Raw genomic sequence first — 16846 nt, 5'->3', positions numbered from 1 at the left:
TTTAGATTTGTACAAGGTTTTCCCGTTGTAAGAATATGTATTCGAACAATCGTCGCAATTTAGACGATGATTAAAATGTTCAATTGTTCAATGCAACAAATACAATTTATTTAACTACATATATGTATTTTTTTTTTTTTGGTTGTAAAATAACTTAATAAATTATAATAATTGTAATTAAATAAAAATAATAAATATTCAATAGTATAATAATATAAAACAAATTTTTATCTATGCATATTTTTGTTGTTTTTTTTTTTTGTGCATATTTTGCCAATTTTATCTCCTATAACTTCTCATCTCTAATAATAATAATATTTAAACATAATAAGTAGGTAGACAACTACATTATAATTTTTGAAAATAATTGCGTTAATCACCTGTTGTATCCATATTGCCCTAGATCTAAAATAAAAATAAAATGTTCCATTATTGTTTTATAATTATAATTACAATAGTTTATTATAAATTTATAACTAAAAAAATATAATTACAAATAAATATAAATATTATTACTTTTATGCTAAATTAAAACCCATTCTCTTTTTACAACTTATATAAAACTTTAGAACAAACTACTAAAAACTAAAAATGTTTAACAATTTTGATGTTCTATAAATTATATTATATATTAGCTATATTTTACCTTTAAGATACTGTTCTTTCCTCAAGAGTTGTTGTACCCAAGTTATCGGATCAAATTCTAAATCGCCACCATAATATGTTGGCAAAATATTTGGTGCAATATATTTATGCAAGGAATTGAAATTGTTTCCGTGAAAATGAATCTTTAAAAAAACTTTCAATATTATAAAGAATAAAATTACAAGAGAAAAAAAAACTAACCCGACATCGTAATTTTTCTTTCAAAAATGGTTTAATGATTGAATATACAGTGTATAAGTATAATGGTTCATTGATAAAATGAAATCCTTGAAACCTTAATGGGAAGCTATCCTTAAAAAATGAATCAATCTTAATATTAATAAATATTATATGACGACAAAAAAATATTTTTGAGGTGACTTAGTAAATATGAGCCATTGGTAGGAAAAATTAGGGCTATAATAGCTTTATTATTTTGAGTGAATTATACAATGTCATTATAATATTAAGAGAATAGTTATTAAATACTTAATAATCATTTTATTTCTAAGTCTTCGTTTTCGATATTCATCCTTCAACCAAGAATACAATTGTATATAGGATTTTAGAGCCCTCTACCGGTCCTATTAGTTGTCTCTTAAGACAAGTTTAGAGTATTCCAAGTCTATGATTATTCCATTATTGTTTCAAGAAAGGGATTCTACATTGTTAACAGTAAAATCTGGTTATAAGCTACCATCACCGTCAAAAATAATTAATTAGACATATATTTCTTCTACAGATTATTATACTTACTTCATCATGACTATATATAAATAAATAATTAAAAATAAATTTCAACATTAAATAAAGTACACGTTAGTCGGTTGTTTGGACTAAACACTCAAAAAGCTAAAGTACAATATTACTAGAGAAAGTAATATAAAAAATAATAATAGTAATATAATATAAACTGTTTCTTACTTGCACAACTTCAGCAGATTTTTTAGCATAATAAGGTGATAAATATTGATAATGTTTCAGCCACTTAAATCCTGTAAAATCAGCAATTGCAACCATACCAGCAAGTTGAGTTTTTGGATGTTCAGATATGACTTCCAAAATCATCAAGTTTATTTTAAAAACATCTTCTATGCTCATTCCAGATAAAACCTTTTCTAAATAATAATATTATGATATTATAATCATTGTACTACCTATATTATTATATTTATTATAATACGCGCTACCTATGCACATTAGTATACAATATTATTAATTGGTCCCAGAATAATATATTTATTGAAAATGTAATAAATAGGCATGCGTTATGCACTTGTTATCATTAAAATTTACAAAATATGCAAAAAAAAATGTTAATGTTTATTAAATTAAGACAACAAATTCTAAAAATATATCAAACAAATAAATTGTACATTAAACTTGTATAACCAACCCATTGGTTCATTATAATTTATAATATTTCAAGTATTCATCGTTATCAAAAACACATTTTTAAATAATATATATATTTTTATAGTATTTGTTATGTATCACATAAAAAGTTACAGTAAACTAGTAAAGATATGTATATACAGTTTCGAATAAAAACTCACGCCGGTTTTCGGAAAATATGTTCTTGAATCAAGAAAAGCTTAATTCTATATTATCCATCAAAAAGTCGAAGCTATCAAATCAGACTTAAAGTATACTAAGCCACTACATAGATTTCTAGGTAGTTTTTTGTTATTGGAATTACATTCAACATAATAATTATGTTATCTAGAGCTAAATATATTTTGGTTAAGCTATAGGTCTATCAATAAGAAAGTATTGATCGACTATTAAATAGATATTGAACTGTTGATAATAATTAGCCAAAAGGTAAACGAGTCGATATACGAGTATAAATAAATTTAAAAATATTCTAAATGTGCAAATAATATTATCTTAAGTTAGGTAAAAGTACTATAAGACTTCATTTTTTAAACTAATATAGCTAATATAATGTCTTACTTAAAATACATTAACATTAACTTCACTAATATTATAAATATAACCTACCCATTCTAAAAACATATATTTCTCGTCCGTGCTGATCCCTATGAGGTAACATAAAAACTGTCCCGCTTTCCAAAAAAAGGATATAATTGGATGGAACAATTAAATTGAATAATTTCGGATTCTTTTCTTTTGCCTCAAAATAATTTTGAACCTATTATTTTTCATAAAAAATAAAGCAATTTATTTACATTTTAATATTTCCGCAAACAAAATATTTAAAATATTTTAATTTTATAATTGATAATTTAGTTAAAAATCACAATTGTTGTCGTACGATAACTATTAATAAAGAAATAGTAAAAAATATTTTAAATAAAATTACATAAAATCTCATATTATGTAGACATACAGTCAATATGTACAATGTACATATATTAAAATGATAAGTAAATATTATAAAACCAATATCATGTACTGTACTGGTATGTCACTAAAATATTTATCATACAACAATAATATTATAAATAAGATAAAATATAAATATTTTCAGCAAAGATCAAAGAATCATGTTTAACTGTAAATAATCATGTTTTTCGCATAAATACCTAGATATATAACCACTGAATTTTAATAAAATTGATTTTAAAAAATATTTATTATATTATGTACTTTGATTTTTAGAATATTATGAATCATAATATAATTTATGACTAATAATAACTTACCAATTTAAATGCTTTGTTTACTTGAAATTTTCTAGCTCTTAAAAATTTAAGCATAAATGCATCATCCATTCTTGATTTCAATAAAATATCACCTTTCAAAATTAAACAGGCTATTTTAACAATCATATAATAATGATAGGTAATGTATACCTACATGTACTTATATTGCATACATTCAACTATTTGTATAAGTAATAAATACTATCTAATACTTAAATCTTAATAAAGTATAATATCTATTATTATATTTTATTGAAAGCAATGTAAACATTTTGGTACATATTGTATTGTATTTCATACCAAACAATACATAAACATAAATACCGAAGTAGGTACTTTAACTATATAAGTTAGTGTCTGCGATTAATTTCGGTTTCATGTTGAAATTTCATATGTACACTTTATATTATGTGAGTTTATATTTTCTATTAAAAGACTAATATTTTAGCTTTAACATAACCTCAATATAGATATCAATCTGTCAATCATAATAGCATTTGGGCACTATGGAAAATCAAGCCAATAAAATAATGATTGCAGTAAATTAATTAGATTTAATACTATATACCTTATTTGAAATTATAAAATGTTTTGAATTATTAAAAGTTGCCTTGTTTTGACTGATTGAATGATTTCAATCAAGTAAGTAATAATAATATTTATTTTCAAAACACTGCCTATTTAAAATCGCAATAATAAAATCATGTCACATTTGATTTTATTCAACAGTAATATTAACTTTTGATGACTTAGTTACTTTTAGAATACTCAAAAATATCAAATAATTAGTATTAAAACATGATAAATAGTTACCTTTTGTTTTAATTTTATACCTATAACACAACAAGATATTTATTATATAGATGTTATTAGTATAATTTTTCCTTATATTCAACTTATTGTAATAAATAAACAATTATGTAAAACATCTTATTACATACCTACCTGCTTATACAATAAAAATAATTTATTTTTAAATTTGTATATAAAAGGCAAAATAATAAAATTATCATGGTTATTTCCATAACCACTATAAAATTATAATTTACCACTTTTTTGAATTGTTAGGTAACGCAACCAATTACAATGTACTATATTTATTAACATGTTTAATTATTATATAGGTTTTGCATACCTTTAATTAATGTACGCAATTCATCAATGGCTAAATTTGGATCTGACGGCTCATTAAGTTCTTTTTGTAATTTAAATTTCATTTCGGATGAATTAATTTGGTTTTCTGACATTTCGTAGGTATTTAATAAAAGTAAATAAGTTTCACAATTGTATGAATTTTCAAAAACTCACTAAGTACAGTGCAAATTGAATGAAAAAATATGTAAAAGAAATATTCAATAATATTATAAACTGATCTTCAATCATACATTTTTGCAAAAATATAACACCGGAAATTGATGTGTATCTGTACGTCCTGTAAGTACCAATTAAATAAATACACGAGTATTATGTTTTTTTTTTCTAAAACTACTTTTTGATACATGAAGATTAAAAAATAGTCCATAATTAGTCTATAACAATTATTATTGAAAAATGTATTGAAACACACTACAATGCAATGTATATTATTATAAATGCACACTAAAAAATTAACATAACAGTAATAATAAACAATAAAATATTTCATAGAATTTTCGTATTTGGGACCCATGTTATAGTATTATACTATTAAACAAGATATTTTTTGATGAAATTATTATTAAAATAAAGAATAAAACATTATAAATATCATGATTGGTGTATTTGAGATTGAACAGTTAGGGCCCCTAAAAAATAAAACATACTCTAAAAAAACGTGTTAATAAATATTTGTAACGATTAAAAACATAAATTTTAAAATGTTATGTCGGTGGGTTACGTGAAAAATGGCCCTGTATCAAACGGATACACTGTAATATAATAAAATAATATAACGTTGTATCACGCATAACCCTCATTCTTAATTTGTATGTGCAGCGCTCTATTTTCACCACAGCTGGTATAGAGTCTGAAACATAATTCATTATAAATACAGGAGAGTTAACATTGTGTCGAATAAATATATTCTTGATTTTTTTTTTCGGAAAAAAAATGAAAAAAGTAAAAAAAAGTTTTTAAATTAGGTACAGGGATTTATTATTTCTTTTAAATTTAAAAACAGCCTTCTTTGTGACCCATCTGTCTACCAAAGTATCCGCAATGTTAGATTTTATAGAATATTTTATTGGGTTATTTTTTGTATTCAATTAATGTTCATGTATGATATAAAATACATAAACAGTGTTCAATCAAAGTTCATTCAGTCTCCTTTCTTGTTTGGTAAATTGACTATTGATGAAATACAAAAACGTCTTTGACAATTTGTAAATAAAAGCTGGTCAAAAGAGGAAAATGAAGGGATTGATTTGAATAGTACTGAAAAAAACGAATGGCTTAATAATTTTATTACTCTTAAAATTATTTTCAAAGTTATTCATTAGTGGTAGGTACTAGATACGTATTATTTGAATGCAATACATGTGACATACGTGTATTATAATTAACCGAGTTAATATCTATAGGCTGTTACAATCACGAAATTAAATTTTTTAATATTGTTTTTTCCTCGAAAATGCATAGAAAATATATTTGGATTTTTTTAAATCTTTACAAATATTTTGAATTATTTTATATGTATACTCGTAAATAATATTGTATTCTTAACATTATGCTCGGGATTGGACTAGCTGTATAAAATACCATTGAAAAAATTTATTTTAGCAACCTAAATGAATATATTATAAGCTAAATTATATTTTACTAAACATTTGTTTTCATTCGTACCTACTTCCAAAAAGTGATAAAAAGTGTATTTGAATAGGTTCTTTAAGTAATTTATAGCTATACCTTCTAACAACACGAAAATATTCGTCCAAGCCCTATACGTAAATATAACTATTGAAATCTAGATTAAATATAAGTATTAGGTAGGTATATAAGTACTAGGTACACTATAATATTATATTCATTCGTACTGTGAATACAATTTATTGTGTAAAAGACGATTTCAATTTAGGAGTTCACTTGTGTCATATGACGTTCTAACTCGTATAGATTAAATACACCGTTTAACGCCCTCCCTCCTTCTTATTAGGACGAGACCACTTAATTGACCCTTTCAGAGCAAACCGATTCCGCTCTACAACCAACAACCATCGAGTACGTCGTTAGTCGTCGTCGTGCGCGTTCTATTAATGTAATATTAGCGACTACCGGTAGGTAGGTATATTCTCCCGGCGCTCGATCGATTTATACAAACGTGTACGTAATTCTATAATATACATGGCCCTTATTTTTGTCGTCTAATCATCTATTCACGTCTTTTGCGAGGATACATATTTAATATATATGACACGCTTGAGTATAACTATATCAGATACCCGGTGGCCGGTGTAGTGTTGTATCTAGATATTTATTGTAATAATGCGCCAAACGACGTCGTATTTGAACGCTGCTGTTTTGTTTGCGTTCCTGTGGGTAACGATCCCGTCGAAACCGTGTCTATGCTACAGCACTGATTGTGATTTTACTGAGAGGTAGGTACATTTTTAAAAACGGTGACGCATATTAAGCGTTACGAGGGTGTCAGCTATAAAACGAGCTTTGTTTTATGGCGAAATATGCCTTATTTCAATCATTATAGTAAAGTGAAAACATATTTTGGGCCTATCGAAAGAATAAGTACTGGGTGGTGGGTATGATGTGCTTTTCAACAAATGGGCTTCACACTACCGAAGCCTAGGAAAAAACAAAGTTGCGCTACTCCACATAAATAATATACGATATTAACGAAGCAAAATCCAGTTATGACAGTTATGTATATTATGTGTTTAAAGTTACGATGAGGTCATCACAGTCAGCATCAATGAACCTGTGCAAGTTACTAAGTATAAATGGTGCTTGGACATACCACCCAGATGTCCAGACAATAAGCGAGAGTTTAGGACCGTACTCAGAAATATTGTTAGTAACCGGTAAACGGCGTTTTTGCATTTTAATTCCGTATTAAATTTCGTATTTTTTTTTTTTTTTTTAGACAGTGCCTAAAATGCGTAAAGTGAAGAGATGTTGCAAGGATCAAATTCAGTTATACGACAGTTGTGTTTCGAGATGTGCTGAAGACCAGTGTCCGAATATTCAATGTACACCAGGCACTGACAGATGTAAATGCAAATCAGGATACACGGGTCATTTATGCAAGCAAAGTTAGTATTTAATATTAGCAACAATTTTCAGTGGTCTTAATATACTGTTACGAGTCCATGGCTATACGGTATAGAAACTCTTATATAAATATTATATTATTTGGTGACACATATTCCGTTTTATAAAATTAATAACACAGGCGTGTGAAGGTCATGACGAATAGAAAACGATATATACCTACTATTTAATTCGAACATTTGGAGATGTTCACACGTCGCTCATTTCTTAGAAAAGTCGAAACTCGCGAAGACGGATATCGATACGAACGACGAGAAAGTTAATATTGATACGAGGCACCTTGTGTCAACGGAGTCACCACCACTATAACCATATCACTCTATTGCAAGTCGATCGTATATAAGGGTGACAGAGGCGAGAGCTCTGCAGATGGTTAGGGATATCTAAGATGACATTCCGAGGCAGGTCGTACACCACTCACAGTTTTATTTATCAGTCAGGTCGTAACACCGATCAGCGCTCTCCAACACCTTATTTTCACATATATTTGTATTATTGAATCAAGTTAAACGTATTATAAATATTTTACAAACACTTATACAAGTTTTCATTCCTACATTGATGCATGAATATTGACCTAAGTCGGGAAGTAACAATACTAAAAAACAATAATGCACGCGGTATTTTTTGAAATGTAAGAATGTACTTGATTATTTTGTAAGAACATTTCTAAAAATGTCCACACACAAATGATAATTTAAAATATTCATCATAACAATATAAAATACCTTTATATAAATATTTTTTTGCTTAGTTATAAGTTATAATTTTAATTTATACTATTCAAATATTTTCTTAATATAGGTAATAATTAATGTTGCATAATGAAATAATATAGGTAGCACTGTTGATATAATACTGCTATAATTAATATTATATTAATTATTATTTTTTTACGTACTGCAGCGTACTTTGCACTTTGTACAATTTAATTAGAATTTGGAACAATAACTTATTACAGCCTGTGGTTAGGCAATAATTACACTCTTAAAATCAATATAATAATCAAGACATTTATTAACAAAGTAAATATTATTTATATTATTTAAGTATAAAAACAAAATAATTTTAATTAATATAATGTCTTATTAACATGCCTATTACAGATCAGAAACGCTCAGCTTTATTTAAACAATTTTAAAATGATTGTCTTAACATGTTAAAGTACAATTTAAAGTGATCCTTTAGATTTAGACATTATTTCATATCTCTAATAACGTTAATTTTTAAAACATATTATGTATATAGGTACATATATTATAAGTATTCTTTTATGATATTTTGATTCAGACACACATAAAATATACAATAAATATTTGACTAAAAAAAATTATATTTATACAATAATCATAAAACTAAAAAATATTATTAACAATTCTGGTGTTTTTTTTAAATTTAAAAACATATAATACATAAAAACAATTGTATTTTATACAAAAATTATCAATATAGGTGAAAACAAAACAACTTTCAATCTTGAAGTTCATAAATTAATAAAATGTTATATAATAGAGATATCATAAAGTACACTATTATTTATGTTTAATAAAAAACTCCTTTTTTTGGGAAATTTGTGCATTTTAATGCCTAAGTTATAGCTAAGTCTACTAAACGCCGTATTTATTGGCTTTAAAACTTTTAATACAATTGTCTATCGTAATTCAATATAGTACATTCATATTTATATAAATATTTGTATGGTACTGCTTAAAAATAAATCGAAGGATAAAAAAAAAATTAAAAAATTAAAAATTAAAATTAAAATTTAAAATTTTATTATTAAATATAATAGATATGGAAAATATTTTTTTAAAGGTTAATATCAACAGAAATTACTTGTTGGTTAGATTACTGTTCATCAAAATCAATAAAGAAATATATAAAAAGAGAAAAACTAAACATCAGAAATAAAATAATATGTTACCATAGAGCAAAACCGTCGAAACCGTTTGGTCAAAATTGAACCATATTTTTAACGAACTCGGTGAAATTGTCTAGAGATGCAGTTAAAAGTTATAAAAAATATTATTTTAAAAATGAACATCAACATTAATATATTATACATTTATACAAATGTTCACAGTCACTTTATAATAAGCTGCAATTTTATAAATGTACATACAATTATTAAATTTATTTTTAGGATTTTAATTTTCCTAGCCAAGTGCCACAGTTAATTTAAAAAAAAATGGATGAACATCTAATATACGTTATATGAATAATTATCACAAATCATTTAAATTGTAATCGACGTGTACACGTTGAAATACACGAAATATTTAAAACCCACGGCATCTGCGAATTCGCGTGTTTCAGTGTGCGACGTCGGACGCTGGGGCCTGGGCTGTGCGAACTCTTGTGACAAGACCTGTCCGGATTGCGACCACCGCACCGGATGCTGCAAGACGGCCGCCACTGGATCGTCAATTTTCTGTGGCGGCGGCAGCGGCGCCGGTCGGTTGCCCGCCCGGCAAGCGGCCGGTGTAGGCGGCCGCAACAGCACCGTACGCAAAACTGACGAGGCGACGCCGGCGGTGGACCGTTCGGCGCGATTCCGGATGCTGAGCACTACCATACGACTCCAGACGGCCACGTGGGAACCCGCGGCCGTGGACGAGGCCAACGGGACGAGGATCGAAAGCGGCATCGTGGACGCGGGCACGCGAAAACCAGCGGCGGCGGCCCAAAACCATTCGGCTGCGGCGGCGGCGGCGGCGGCGGCTGAGACGGCGTGGACCCCTCTGGAGGCGACGGCGCTCAAGTACGACGAGCTGGTGACGAGGCTCATATGGATATTCGCCATGACGTTGGTGGCCATCGCCATGGTGTTCGTCATCATGTTCGTCGTGTTCTTCAACTGCTACGGGACGACGTCCAAACCGCGAGACGCTGACTCCGGGGCCGCCCGAAACCCGTGGCCGCAGCAGAGCACCGGCAAAGTTCACGGTATGCGCAATGGCCACACAGCCACAGAAGTGATGAGCACGGCGGCAAAGATAATATTATTCCCTAAAACTCGAAAGTTATTTATTGAAGATTTGGGTGCATAGAGGCGTTGATGATTTTTTTTTTTATACATTGTTTTTAGCGTGCGGATTGGTCAAAGCTTTAACAGTTTGCATTGTTTGCAATACCTTTTATTATATTATATAATATTTTATACGATGTTACCATTTACCACATAACACGAATGAAAATCCTATTCAATATTATATATTATAGTGATGAGTAACGGCAAATTATAAATTTATAAAAAAACACCACGATACGTGCAGCCGATGTCATAGCCTCTACTATACCCAGCGCCTGATTTACCAATTCATATAGGTCTAGTAAAATTTACAATTTTGGGCCCCAAATCATTCATTTCTATTTGCTTCAATAAAATTTAAGCATAATACATTATTTTTAGATTAATTTTAAATGTAATTAGTTACTTATAAATGAGTGATTGGATTATAGAATAACATTTTAAAAATATGATTATTTAATATAAAAAAAACACTTAACACTTTAATTGTTTTCAATTAATGCCTAATATGTATTTAACTAAGTAGGTATACAGATTAGAAAGTAACCTTTTTTTTAAATAAAAATTAGTATTTTGATTATTATTTATTACATTTATATATCAAACTAAATGTTTTTAAGTGTAATGTTTTAAGTCAAATTTGATTTCAGCTTTAAGGCCGTTGTTAAAAGCCATTATACTTTTTAACCCACTAAAATATTTAAGAAAAATCCAAACCTATTTTGTTTTCCTAACGTATGATAAAAGTATACGATTAATTATTGTAATACTATATACCTGGAGTTGATGGGCCCCTCTTATGAATGGACCTAGTACAATTGTCCTTGCTTAAATATGGCTATACCTATAAAACTAGAAGAACTTGTAAAATTATGTACCAAGAAGTAAGAACCAATTGAAAATGTAGGAAACCATGCTATTAAAAATTAAATTAAATGTAAAACATCTCTGATTAGGTATAAATATGAAATAAACTATATCACTATTAAACATAAATAACTATATAAAAAAACATATCATGAAATTACTTAGTGATATTACCTAATGATATATTATACATCAGTAGTACATATTTTATAAATTATATTTGTAATAAATAAATATTACTAACATAATAAATACAATGTTTTCGACTAAAATTAAAATCAATCTGCTGTAATACCTACTAAAAATACAATTAATTACTTTAATAGCAATATCAAAAAACATATTTCGTGAAATATATGTATAGTTAAATAAGCTACCCCTTACCTACCTTTTTTTTTTTAACTTGCTTATCTATGTGCGAGTAAAGTGACTGTATAAACGGCAACACCATCAATGGCGTTTTGCTCTCACTTACAATAGGTACTATCAGTCATACATTTTTTTTTTCTTTAAATAGAGTGCTATTCAAATATCAATAAAACTTTCTCGAGTATAAATGCAAAAATATCAAAAAACATTTTACTCATTGAAAACATGCTGCAGCCCTCCTCCTATGATTGCTGTACGTTTTTCGTTATATATTCTAAGTCAAGTTTTAAATTATTATTCGTTTTCATTAATCATTCCTGTTTAAATAGCGCTCGCTGTTACAGCATCGTTTTGCGTTTTCTCGGGATTTTTTTTTCTGTTATCTCTGTTGTGCACCACCGTGTACATTATTACTTAATAGTATTTAATTAATTTATTATTACCCTGTCTGGTTTTTCTTTTAAGCGTGTCAACTTTAGTCGTCTGCTCCAATATCGTTGATTATACTTTAAAAGTTGAAACACATTAATTTTCTTTTATACTATCTTTCTCCTTTATCGTTACCTCATTAAACATCTTCTATGTCTTCGATAACTATACCTATATACGCCCTTTGTTCGATTTTCCTCTTCGCTGCACAACGTTCGTAAATTATTATAATGTTCATTATTTTGTATTATCCTTAAAGACACCGGTTATCATAACATTTTAATTTATATATTTTATAGAGACATGTATCACAACACAAAACCTATGTCATGTGCCACCAGTTAGATATACAAAAACTCCTACACTATATACATGTAAGTAATAATTATTTAATATAATAAATATATCTTAAACCTAATACATGTAGGGCAGAGTGGCCCATCTGGAAATCTGGAATTTTCCAGATAGGCCGGTACTAACGGATACTATACTGGCCGGACTCCTGACATTAAAAAAAAAAAAATATTTATTTCATTAAATAGGTAACAAAATGAGTATATATTTTAATGAGCTTTATTACAAATAGTCTTAAAATGAAGTTTACGTGATATTAACGTATAAATTTAAAATTATGAATTATGATTTATGAAATATCGAATGTCGATAATTATTGTTATCTATGGCAGTGTTTCCCAACTTATTTTACTCGCGGAACCTTTGCAGAAGCTTGAACGTTTTGTGGAACCCCCAGTATAATTTTTGGAGCTATTCAATGTTAGAATAACAATTTAAATATTATTAATTAATTTATATTTTCCCAAATTTCTCACGAAACCCTTGACACTGGCTGACGGAACTCTTAGGTTCCGCGAACACCAGTTGGGTAATACTGATCCATGGTACCTATTTCCACTTCTTCGTAAATACGACTGCACGAATAGTGAGTACAGCGCATATACTATGGTATATCTATCGGTCTATTGTGTCAATTTTAAATTCTAATTATTATTATTATTTTATTTATTTACTAAATATTATTTTTTGATTCATTTTAGCTACCAATGTTGATTTACCAACTCATCCAGAAATATTTTGTCCAGTTTTTTCAGCTCCTCATTACACAGGTAATAATATTTAACTTTAAATTAATAAACGGTACCGACCCACCATATTTGATGTTATAAGTACCGCTACTAAAAAAAATAATGTTTTAAAGAATCGAAACGAAACTAACTTTTTTTCAAGAATTTGTATTTAAGTCCTAAACGTTTTTAAAAAAACATATAAGTTAAACAATTTAAAACACAATACGTATCTGTAACCGTTGATAGTTTATAGTTACTAACAAAAAATTATATAAGTTTATTTTAATAAAAAAATATTTATTTTGAATAATTTTGATCTCGGACTTTTTTTTACGGTTTATCATAATCTATTTGTACTTAAAATTCATAATAATTTAATTAAATCTTTGTTTAATGTTTTTAGGTGGATCGTCACTATATGATTCCCCACAACCATTGTACGAAATTTTATATTGAGCAATAAGTAAAAAAATAGATACCTATTATTTATAATTAATTTCTAAGAATTATGTATAAATAAGTAAGTAGTTTTCTATAATAGTGCAATAAAAAATCAAAATATTACATTAAAGATTTGTTGATATATATAAATTCAAATTTTAAAATTACTACCTTCCTAAATACCTAATACAATAGGAAAAATGTAATACTGTTTAAAAAAAAGTATGTTGCAACTTATAACGTATTGTTACTATGTGACATACATATGACCTAATCATTTTTTAAAAAACATTATAATATAATGGTAAAAATGTGTTTATTATATATTAAATGGAAAGAATTTAAATTATTTTCATTTTCAAACCTACACTATAAGGTACCTACTTACAAGATTAAATTTATCAATACATAATGTGTAAGTATGAGTATAAAACTAACAGTTTTGTTCAAAAATTATTACTTTTTAAATGTATGATGTAATATAAAGTTAATCAATATAATTTTTTATAGAAATGTCCTAATGTATAATATTATGAATCATTAATTCATGATACATGTACAATATACATTTTATATATTTATAATAAAATATCTATGTTCTATATATTATATTATATAAATGTGAAAATGGAAATATTTTTAAGGCATGTTCTCTGAAACTATTCATTCAAATATCTTGATTTTTTTTAATGAAAGAGTGCATCACAGAGCAGGTTTAACCCTATTTCTGATTCTATAAAATAATGAAAAATCGAGTTATTAATTTTTTAAATAATCGGAAAATACGGACATAAAGATTTGTCTTTCATTCGTGTTACAAATTATTAGTTATTATTATAAAAAAATTAACATTTTAGTAAATAGTTTATGTAGTATAATAGTATAAAACTTTTTCGTTGTTTTTTGTTTAAATTATTGAAATTTTATAAGTTGTTGGTTTTTTAGTCCAAAATAAAAAAGAAATAAAATATGAGTTATTCGAAAAAAAAATAATTTTAAAAATGCTGTTGTTAAATGGTAAAAAAGCAAACTTTGTACGCTATAAATAAACCGGGAAATATATTTTACAAGTGAAGATTAAATTTAATTACTCAACATTTTAGATCGTGAATCGTGATTGCAGTATGAGACAAGAGTTTGGTGACACAGACACAGTAAAGCATAACCTATACACTCTGAAATACACCAAAACTAAACTAAACTGTTTTATACGTTCATTATAATCATTTAGAATTAGCGAAAACTTTTAAATTTTTAAATAACCTTTAACTTTTCAAAATCTAAATTTTTTAAAAAACCTCAGTGTCTTGCCCCTTTCCCTCCGAAATATTGTCATCTTTTAATTTTATAATAGGTACTCTAGAACCAAAATTAAGTGAGTTCTACTTGGGCATGGACCAATTGCGTCTAACACAAAATGTTTGTTTAAGCCTTTAATGTCAGTATACCAATTGCGCTTGTATAACACATACTAAAATGCTTGAAAATTAAAACTTATTTATTAGTCAATTGATTACCTAGCTAATACCTACTGATTGTGACTGGGTATAATACATTTGATAACAGTATCGGGAATTTTATGAAACGAATTATAATGTATACATTATATGGTATTTAATTTTGAATAATCGACGATGAAAAGATAACTTGTAAAATATGAAAAAAAATTATTTATTTATTTCTGTTATATTATGTATTAATACTAATAGTTGGTCTATCGATCCTAAAATGTATAGAGCGCAATCTTATTATATAGGTACAATGTAAGTATCGAGATCCGCTGGAGGCGCTCTGAATTGGTATATAAAACAGTAATTAGGCGCAATTGGTAAACTGCCTTCTACTCAGATTGCGTAAACGTGTTATTCGTGTCGTACGTATGTAAGACGAAGACAACACATGCGGGTGCGACGTCTTCTTAAAAAAAAATTTAAATTTAATTAATGTGAATATTATATATTATTAATTGTTATTATTTATTTTTTTTCTATATAATTGGGGTGTGCCTTAGCACACCTGTAGATTCGCCTAATGTTAGCAGACTTATTGCTAAATTTAATAATTTGTAATAATATTCACATTTCGAAGCGAGATGTCCGTTCTATCTAGTACGGAAATGAATGAAGTCAGTTGGTGTAAAAAAAAAAAATGTATATCGACATATCGTCAGTGTTGGTCACACATTCACACCAGTAGATCAAAATTTGCAACGCATTCCTTATCAATCATATCCTCCTCAAAAACGTCTATTATATTATCGACTATAAAAGTAAAAACGGTCATTATGTATGGCACTAAAGCAGCTCTGTTGACTGTTAGTAACAACATCACATTTTTAAGATGATAAGACAGGCCAAAATTTTGGACGATCCATGTACCATAGGGCATAAAAAACTATAATATTATAGGAGATTGTGTGAATAGACCTTGAAGCGTGATTTGGCATGTATTCGTTGTCAACCTAGAAAAATGTTTAATATGTCACCGGACGTTAATTTATGTCGGTCAATCCAATTTATCTTGACGATGGACGGATCCTTTAAGTCTTATAGCTGACACTTAAACATATGCGTACAGACCGCACAATGTGTTCAAGTGTGCCCTTAGTCTATTATTATTACACGTTAAAAAAAATAAAAAAATAAATGTATTTAATAAATTATAAATTGTAATACTATACGTTTATACAGCAATTAGTCGTACAGATTTAGACAGGTATACAATTCGATAAATATTATAAATTGGCGTTTTTATTAAATATAATTATTAATATATAATTACATTATACTTTTTATGCAAAGTAATTGCATATTATGTCGTTACTTTTTTTTATACATGCAAAAACACTCGTACTTTATAGTATACTTAGGTGGTATTCACTATCACTAAAATATTAAATGAATAAAATAAACGAGCTTAATATATAACGGTTCTTAAAACATGATTTAGCCACTTATGTTGGGCACTTTCTGTGCACAGTAATATTTTTATCAATCCGACTTTAAAGTTTTACAATAAAAAAAAAGACAAGTAGGTAATCTTAACATCTT

General features: G+C 27.4%; 2 protein-coding genes across 2 annotated transcripts; one reads left to right on the top strand and one right to left on the bottom strand.

Moving 5' to 3' along the window:
* Positions 1-370: 370 nt before the first annotated feature.
* Positions 371-4561, bottom strand: LOC113559005 (clavesin-2-like). The gene is made up of 7 exons (XM_026964594.1): positions 4450-4561; positions 3315-3406; positions 2650-2800; positions 1570-1763; positions 847-957; positions 647-788; positions 371-405 (listed from the first exon to the last, which is right to left on the bottom strand). Exons 1-7 carry the CDS (start codon positions 4559-4561, stop codon positions 377-379), a joined length of 831 nt encoding a protein of 276 aa, XP_026820395.1. The 3' UTR covers positions 371-376.
* A 1944-nt stretch (positions 4562-6505) lies between these two features.
* On the top strand, positions 6506-13909 carry LOC113557475. Its single transcript, XM_026963018.1, has 7 exons — positions 6506-6886; positions 7187-7313; positions 7387-7555; positions 9891-10520; positions 12570-12644; positions 13326-13394; positions 13759-13909. The coding sequence occupies exons 1-7, from the start codon at positions 6774-6776 to the stop codon at positions 13809-13811; spliced, it is 1236 nt and encodes a 411-aa protein (XP_026818819.1). The 5' UTR covers positions 6506-6773; the 3' UTR covers positions 13812-13909.
* Positions 13910-16846: the final 2937 nt, after the last annotated feature.

This window comes from Rhopalosiphum maidis, chromosome 3, assembly GCF_003676215.2.
Source record: "Rhopalosiphum maidis isolate BTI-1 chromosome 3, ASM367621v3, whole genome shotgun sequence".
In the NCBI taxonomy this organism is placed as follows: domain Eukaryota; kingdom Metazoa; phylum Arthropoda; class Insecta; order Hemiptera; family Aphididae; genus Rhopalosiphum; species Rhopalosiphum maidis.
The sequence above is the reverse complement of the archived record's forward strand: the minus strand, read 5'-3'. Positions and strand labels throughout refer to the sequence as shown.